This window comes from Chrysochloris asiatica, unplaced genomic scaffold (genome assembly GCF_000296735.1).
Source record: "Chrysochloris asiatica unplaced genomic scaffold, ChrAsi1.0 scaffold00259, whole genome shotgun sequence".
In the NCBI taxonomy this organism is placed as follows: Eukaryota; Metazoa; Chordata; class Mammalia; order Afrosoricida; family Chrysochloridae; genus Chrysochloris; species Chrysochloris asiatica.
In genome coordinates this window covers 3,561,992-3,571,353 of record NW_006408777.1, presented here as the reverse complement: position 1 = coordinate 3,571,353, position 9,362 = coordinate 3,561,992, and the positions used below count along the sequence as shown (strand labels likewise).

The following is a 9,362-nucleotide window of genomic DNA, read 5'->3' as shown; positions in this document are numbered from 1 at the left end:
ATTTCTTGTTTCTGCCACAAATTACCCCATCTATGAGCTTTCCAACCTTCTAAATATTCCTTTATATGTGGTTCAAAGTTCTGGGACCGTCCCCTGAGCCTGCTTGGTTGGGTATTCTGTGTTGTTGTTGGCGGAGCTCCTTTACTGCACTTCTACCTGATCCGCCATCATGTTTGTTCTCCATTGTGTCTGTCTTTGATTTTTAGGAACTTGATTATAGTATGTCTTGGTGATTTTCTTTTGGGGTCTATCCTTCCTGTGGTTCATTTAGCTTCTTGAATGTTTATCTTCTTATATTTCAAGATGTTAGGGAACTTTTCTTCCAGTAGTTCCTCAACTATCTCCTCTGTGGAATTCTGTGATTCTTCCTGTTCTGGAATGCCAATAATTCTTAAGTTATTCCTCTTCATGTTATCCAGCATGAATCTTCGACTCTCTGACAAAAAAAAAAAATCCTTTTTTTCTGCTATCTTAGCAGTATGGAGAAAGCGTGCTGGTTCTGGCTTCCATCCTTCAATTTTACTCCATTGCCCTTTTAGTGTATTGTCCATTTCTACTATTTTATTATTAATCATCTGGCCCTCTTTTTGAAGGTTTTCAATTGTTTCCAGTGCTGATTCTATCTTATTTGATTGCTCCTGTAATACTTTCCTGACTTCTTGCTTATTTTCCTCCACTCATTTTAGGAGAATTTGCATTTGTTTTCATATCATTCTTCTGAATTCCTTCTCAGGCAGAGCCAGAGCCTGCTCTTCTACTGGAAAGTCTGTGTCTGCTTCCATCTCATTTGTCTCAGTTTCTCTTTTCTGGTTTTGGACATGTGCTGAGATCTTTAATTTTGTTTTCTATGACATTTTAAGTAGTGTTGTGGGTTTTAAATGCTTTAATGGATGTATGTTGCTGTGTTGTTAAGTTTACTGAATGTCTTCTGGTGGATATGATCTGGAGATAGGCTTCACTTTTCATGTGTAATGCCTAGCAGCTGGTATTGGCTCTTGTCCATATAGAGGGATATTACAGAGTATGCTTGTAGCTAGGCTATATGAGCAAAGTTGCTGCCTCTTCTTGGGTAAGGTAGGGGGAGAAAACTCCTACCCCCAGGAAAAAAGTGAGGCCAAAAGGGCCAAAGACAGAAACAATATAAAAGCAGAGACAGAAACCACTAATCAAAAGCAAATATAAAATTGTTGTTAAGTTGACTGTCCAGTAGAATTTGCTGTGCAGGCAGGGATAAAGGGTCCTGCATAGGTAAACTTTGGGGCTGGGTTCCAGACTCAAATGTCATAAGAAGCAGCCTGTGGAATTCCTCTCTGTGCAGTGGGAAAGCTGTGGGTGCAATACTAGACCCTTTTGGGGTTGTGATCCCACCCAACTGAATGCATGTAGGCTGGGCAGTGAGGGTGTGGTTGGTGTGAAGAGGAAAGCTATGTGAAAAATTAAAAGTGAAAGATGAAAAATTGGTCACAGATCTCCCTCCAGATACATAGCTTCATGGTTTCTAGTGCTAGGTCACTGCCTTCACTTGGCTGTGGCCCTGGCCTTACAACTTCAGTCCAGGCTGTCCAGATCAATTCAGAAATCACTGTATTTTGCTTCCACAGGCAGATTCTCCACAGGTGGGCACAGGAAACTGGTGCCCGGAGCCTTATACAAGATCCAAAACTTTGGCACTCTTCTGCAGACATTTCTTCTCTGCTTTTTGTGCACTTTCGCAGGGGAGATTTTCCCTATCTGTCTCTGCTTCACCTGCTCCCAAACCGGAAGTCCAATCCATAGGTTTTTAGTGGCTGATTTTTATAAACAGATCACCAAGTCTTTTTTCCAGGTTACGTCTGGATTGACTCAAAGTTCCAACCTTTTAAATAGCAATCAAGTGAGTGTGTTAACTGTTTATTCCACCCAGGGATTCCCGGGATTACATGGAAGTGGGGAAGTCAGTTTTATGATGGAATGAAGGAAATGACTATTCATTTGTCAGACCTCTTCATTTACAATATCTCATTTAGCCATCACAAGTTAACAAGCCACATATAATTATTAACAGACAAAATTACCAGGAAACTGAAGATAAAAGAAGTTCTGTTCCTGAGCTCTGTGTGGCAACTGAAAGTCACATTATAACAATCAATTTTAATGGCAAAGAAGAGTAGGTAAAGATGATGCCATCTGCTGGTACTTTTTATGTTGTGGTTAAGTGCTGTCGAGTTGGTTCTGACTCATAGCCACTCTGCATAGGGTTTCTGAAGAGTGGCTGGTGGATTTGAACCTGACATTGCAGTCAAGTGCTTATCCTACATTTGAAAATATTTTTCATGCAATATCCAGACTCCTTTGTTGTGATGTTTGTTTTTGAAGTATCAGAGTTGTTGTTTGTGTTTTCACTGTTATTGTTCTCAAATAATTAAGGCAGAGCAGAGATTGGACATGATTCTATGATGTTTGTCAGATTTTGACAAAATTGAAATATGCGACTATAACATTTTTCTGTTAAATCATGAGGCCTTTTTCAGATTTCTAAAATATTAAGTAACTTGAGGAAACTTTCTGAGAACATCTCACTTAGATACTCTATATGTCTAATTTATTGGCTCCCAAATTTGGCAAATAAATACCAGTGATGAGCTATGTGCTATTGAGTCAGTTTTGATTCTTAATGACCCTGTGAACAACAATAAAAAACATTGCCCTCATACATCCTCATAATTGTTGTTAAGCTTGAGCCCATTGCTGCTGCCATTGTACCAATCCATCTTGTTGGGGGGCTTCCTCTTTTTTGCTGACCCTCCACTTAACCAAGCATGATGTCTTTCTCCAGGGACTGGTTTCTCATGATAATATGCCTAAAATATGAGAGGCAAAGTCTCACCATTCTGGCTTCTAAGGAACTTTCTAGTTGTACTTCTGTCAACACAGATTTGTTTACTTTTCTGTCAGTCAGCCCATGGTACTTTTAATATTCTTCTCTAATGCCATAACTCAAATGCATCAATTATTCTATGTTTTCCTTATTAACTGTCCAATTTTCACAGCATATTGAAAATACCATGGCTTAATTGTCCTCAAACTGACATTTAATAAATATTAACAGCAATTTTAATCTCAGTAAAACTTCATTTGGGAACTTTAAATCATTTTACTGTTATCTCAGGCCACCATTGAGAATGAATTAATCATTTGGGACAGTTGTGCCAACTCTGCCAGGTCATATGGGTGCCATGGTTGCTGCATTTGTTTGACAGAAGCCATGGTTGGTGACAAACCAAGTAGGCACTTAGGACAGGTACATGGGCAGATCAACTCATTATCATACTTCCATTTTCAAACAATGTATTCCCATCTCCAAGCTCTGATAGTGTAGTGGTTATGAATTGGACTGCTAACTTCAGAGTCCACAGTTCGAGCTGTTTCATGGGAGAAAGAGGAGGCTTTCTGCTCTGGTAAAGATTTACACTCTCGAAAACCCTGAACAGGGTTGCTATGAGTAGGAACCAACTCCATGGCATATAACAACAACAACAGCATCTCTGTCTTTAATTGATTTAACAACCATGCTCTGTTATTTTTGTAGTAGCATTTTTTATAAGAACACTACTAATAATACTGTTATTGCTGTTGTTAAGGGCAATCTTGTCAGGGCCAACTCATAGTGACCATGTATATGGTTTCTGAGGAGTGGCTGGTGGGTTTTATCACCACCGACTTCACAGTTAGCAATCCAGTGCTTATTCTATAGTACCACACCAGGACTCCACATTATTAGAAGCTAAGATTATTGAGTGCTGATCATTGCCCAAAACAATGATCTGTGTTCCTTAAATTTATTTTTTATCTCAACCTTCCCAACTACAACTTTAGGTAGACATCATTATCACTCTTACTTTATAGATGAGGAAACTGAGGCTCAGAGTGGTTGCTTGATCCAGGTCATATAACTGGCTAATGACAATATCTGAATTAACAAGGTGTTTACTTGCTTCTAATACTCTTTGATTGTCAATGGAGTAGCATTAGAAGTATTACAGTTGGGCTAAAATCAAATTTGTTTAGAACAAATATTGCTGTTTAGCTTGCCTTGAGATCCAGTTTTTATGGAGAGAGGGGATTTTTCTGAAAAAATCCTTGTGAATTAGGAGTCTTATAAAGTGAATTTAAAAATCTCTTCTCATCCATAGGATCAGGCTGATTGAACTTCACATTCATGAATCATTAAAGCTGGGAGGCATTTAAAAAATTACACACTTTTTTTTTTTTATTTTACACAAGATGAAACTGAAGAACACAGAAAGTAACTTGTTAAAAGTTATCATAATCATAAACTTTTGGAATGTTTCCTTGGCAATTTGTTTATTCTTATTTCTGAACAGCACCATTTGAGATATATACAGAACAAATTCTAATACAAAATAAGACATTTTAGTATGGTTTTTCTATTTATGTATAGATCACCACTTAATGGTGTACTATGCATTGTTTATTTTTAGCAGATGAGAATTCTAGAACACTTGCAACCAAGCACAAATGAAGTCAGAATGATTAGTCTCCAGGATCATCAACATGCTTCTGTTTTAAAATTCCAAATGTTAATGTACCATTTTTGGGAGAAGTACTGTTCCCTCTGATTTAGCACTGTCACCCTATGTTACTAGGTGTGCATCTCAAAAGGAATTATCCTATGGTATATGAGAGTTTGTACCATAACCAAACAATCAGCTGGACAATGGGTTTTTCACTGACAGGGATATTCAACTTTACTTCATCATTGTTGCCAGTGCCTCAATAAAAGCATTGACACAAAATCTATAATCAACAAAGTTTGTTGAGTGAATGATACATGGGTGAATGTAAAGATGTAGAAATATTTATAAGCATAAATCAATTCAAAGAGAGGTTCAGCATGAATGCTTATGGACCAACAGACCAGAAATATGGACATGTATCATAAACTCAGGTGCAGATCTAGCTAATCTCGGGACAGATGATGTTAAAACATTCAAATATATTCCCAGGGTTAGATGATCATATTTATCAACCAGAAAATAGTGAGTGGTTCTTAAGGTGTCACACAGTATTATCATCTTTGAGAAGAGGAAATTTGAAGTTAGACAGTTAAGGTGTGTCTTTTAAATGACATCAGGATTGCATTGGTCTATATATTTAAAAATTTATTGACATTGTTGTTATTTGTCATCGAGTCAATTCCTACTCATAGAAACCCTGTAAAGGGTTTCTGAGGATCAACTGGTGGGTTTGAACCATCAATCTTGTGGTCAGCAGTCCAGTATTTATCCTACAGCACCACACCAGAACTCATTGATGATAGTTCGGTGAAATCTCAAACCATAGGTGAAGTTTCAAAATCTGATCTATTCACTGTTTCTCATTCAACATTTATTGGGCAATATACACTGTATCCTATATGGAGTCCTGGTGTGGCACTGTGGGTTAATGTGCTGGGCTGCAAGGTCACTTTGAACCACAGGTTAGGTAGTTCAAGCTCACCTGCCACTCCATTAAAATCATCTACAAGGTTGCTATGAGTTAGAATTGACTCAACAGAACTTAACAACAACAAATAAAATATCATATATAATGGATTCCTGTTGTGGTGCTATAGGATCAGCATTAGACTGCAAACCATAAGGTCGGCAGTTCTAATCTACCAACTGCTCCTCGATAACCCTATACAGGGTTGTTATGAGTTGGAATCAACTCGATGGCATTTAAAGACAACAACATACCATATACACACAGTCTATTGTCCTCTAGAAATTTGAAGTCTTGAGCAGAGCACAATAGTAAATTCACAATAACAAGCTGGGATAAAATTAAGTTTTAAAGTCAGACTACTTGAATTCAACTCCCAATGTTGCTAGATGTATTGCATTAAGTGAATTATCTAACTTCTCAAAATCTATGATATCAAATATCAAATAGGGATAGTAATAATAATTATACAGTGTGGTGCTGTGAGTTAATGTGCTAGACTGCAAAGTCAGTTTGATCTGCAAGGTCAGTGGTTCAAGCTCACCAGTCACTCCTCATAAAACCTATACAGGTATACAATACAGGAACCAACTCGACGGTATTTAACAACTACAACATCATACAAAGGTGAAGTGGATTAAAAAAGATAATATATAAAAATGCTTAATAGAATATGTAATATATTAGAAAATATTAGCTATGATTCCAGAGACTTTGATGTTTCTAATAAAAACAATTTTTCTGAGGAAGCATGAAAGTGGAGGTAAATCAGTAGGCAGACTGCTTCTGGGATGATTTGAGTTGGGATGTGGCAGTTGATGTCTCCTTTAGTATGGTTTGTCCAGTCCTTTGATGGAACAAGTTCAAAGGCTTGGGTGGTGGTGATGGTTGTGTGCCACTGAGACAGTTCCAACTCATAGAGCCCTTGTATAGGGTTTCTGAGGCTGTAAATCTTTAAAGGAACAAAATCTTCATTTTTCTCCCATGGAGTGACTGGTAAATTCAAACTACTGACCTTATAGTTATCAGTCCAGCTCATAAACCACTACACTACCAGGGCTCCTTTCAAATGTTTGCAGGCATGTGAAAAACCACAGCTATTTAAGGCAAGGCTTGCATTTATTTCATGATGGATAAGAGAACATGAGGAGATCTGGTGTGGCACTGTAGGATAAGCACTGGACTGCAAGGTCAGTTTGGTCAGCAATGTAGGCTGTTTAAACCCACCAGCCATTCCTTGGAAATTCTATATACAGTCACTATGAGTCAGAACTGACTCAATGGCACTTAAAAAAACATCAAGAGAACATGAAGAAGGGAATGGGATGAAGTAGAGCAGCAGATATGGAAGGTGGCTCATGAAGCCTTACTTTTCTTTGAGGATAATTGGAGAATTTGAATTATGGGAATGGTAGATGGGTTTCAGTGCAGACTATACTGACTCAGAGTAGCCAAGACTAGAGACGGGGGTGACAGGAAACTTCTGCAGTAATATTAAATGAGAAGTAATGAGAACTTGCACCAAGGCAATAACAATGAAGAACAAAGGAAATTATAAAAGGAAAAGTATAGGGCATGGCAGTTAGTTGAATGTGAGATGCAAAAGATATGAAGAAGTAAAAGATGATTCCAAAATTTCTGGTTTGAGAGACTTAATGGATGGAAAAGAAGGCATACTATAGAAGGTAAGTTCAGTTGGAACATACTGAGTTTGGGGATTCTTTACAAAACTTTCAGGGAGAAATGTCTATGGGACATTTTGATAATGAGGTCTGCCTCTCAGAAGAAATATAAAATATCAAAGTAATGGAGAGGATTCATATATTTATTTATATGTGTTGACATGTTTGATTTACAGTCATCTGCCGAATCTATTTTTGTTGTTCAAGAGAAGAATATTAAGACAGAATGTATGGTTCTTTTAGAAGAACAATTTTCTATTTTATTAAACTAGATGATACATTTTGAGGACTAGATTAAGATCAGCAGTTCAAACTCACCAGTTACTCCTTGGGAACCCTACATAGGGTCACTATGAGTCAGAGTCAACTCGATGGCACTTAACAACAATAGCAACAAGATCTTTTACAACTCCTATGAAAAGATTCAATTGTTCCAAAACACACTGAGAACCTGAAATCACTTTACTTTGAAGTTTATGGAATATATTTTAATACTTGTAAAACCATATAACTCAAACATGCAGTGATTATGCTTATTGAAAAGAAAAGTCAAATAAAAACACTATCTACATTTACCTACTCTGATCCCAATTGGCTGCAAACAGGAGAAGGATCTTCCTGCCGTAGTGGTCACAGTTTTCTAACACTCCAGGGAACCCATCAATTAGAGCCTTCTTAATTCCAGGATCATCTGCTTTGAAGTTTTTGAACATGTCCAGATTTAGCTGGCGGTATTGGAAGTACTGGGCCAGGAGTCTAAAGGCATCAGCTTGGTGAAACTTCCTGGCTCGGAGAAACCTCAGAATGAAGGCATCATCTGTACGTAAAAACCCAATGTCAGGCCTGGTGATGATCATGTCTCTGACTTGCTGAATGTCCTGATGTAAAACATCTGGGTTCTCATTCAGTTCCAGACGTGCTTTGTCTATAGTCTCTGGACTGAGTCCAATCTGTAGATGGGTCATGTTGGCTAAATCTTCCTTCCAGCTGCTTAATTTATGATATTTTGAAAGAAGAGAGACTGGTCCCATTCACCGGTGGTCTGCTGAAATTGTGGCCCATTCAACAGTGTTTTCACAAGACTGCCAACAACAACAACAACAACAAAAAACCCACAGAGGGAATCTTCTTCTGTTCCTGGAGAAAAGTAGGAGGCTCAGGCCTTATGTAGTAGTTGTCATCCAAGAGAGAAGGAAAACCAAGGCCATCACTTGCTGCAAAACAAATACACACAAGAGAAACAAAATAGAAATAATACAAAGAAAATCTAGGTCAGTTAAGTGGACCTTAGGTAGAAAAGCAGTACATACATTATATTATGGTTCATATTAGGTATTCAAACAATTGTTAATTATCCTTAAAATGGATAGTTAGCATACTTTTATTATTGACACACTGAATGTATGACATGCCAAGTATTTGAAACGTATTTGAGAACTTTTAGTTGTGTTGACCAGTATATGGTCAGATTAACAATAGATTTGCTATTTTATTAATCAACCTAAGAAATAGAATAGCATGCTTTGTGGGGTTATTCACAGGCAGAGAAGTTATGATTTCTATACAATTTATTACTCTGTTAGCGTCTTTTCTCAAACAAAAGTATCTTTCACAGAACTCTCTCTTTTTTGTAAGGCAGACATTTGCATTTCAACAATGCAAAGGACTGTTAAAACCAAATAAAAACAACAACAACAAAAAAATCACTGCCTAAAAGTTTTCTTTATCCTAACCTCACAGGTACTAGTCAATCAAAGGAAACTTCCAACAGAGGATGGAGGAAAGATTATGACTCAAAGTTGAAATTCAATAGCCAAATTCAGTAGCAATGAGAAAGGATAGTCACATGTGGACATTTAAAAACTGCACTGCCATTTATGTATGGTGTATTTCTACAGGAAGGGCAAATAGCCTTGAAACTCTTGCTTGGCTGCCAGCCTAGCCCAACACCCACTCAGGTTTATAACTATTCCATTCTACATCATTTTTTCTATTGTATTAAGATACTGATGGCTTAAGATAATGATTGAATGCTTCAATGCCTTTGGTTAAATCCCTTATGATTGTTGTTGTTGTGTGCCATTGAGTCAGTTTTGATTTGTAGAGACTCTGTGTAAGGCTTTCAAGGTTATACATCTCTATAGGAGCAAAAAGTGTCCTCTTTAGTCCATGGAGCAGCTGGTGGATTCAAACCAC

General features: G+C 37.5%; 1 protein-coding gene across 1 annotated transcript in view; it reads right to left on the bottom strand.

Moving 5' to 3' along the window:
- Nucleotides 1–8,197, bottom strand: part of CLVS1 (clavesin 1) — a 256,850-nt gene extending 248,653 nt beyond the window's left edge. The window contains exon 1 of the mRNA XM_006874047.1: nucleotides 7,743–8,197. Coding sequence (XP_006874109.1) covers nucleotides 7,743–8,197 — 455 coding nt within the window. The remainder of the gene's footprint in view (nucleotides 1–7,742) is intronic.
- Nucleotides 8,198–9,362: the final 1,165 nt, after the last annotated feature.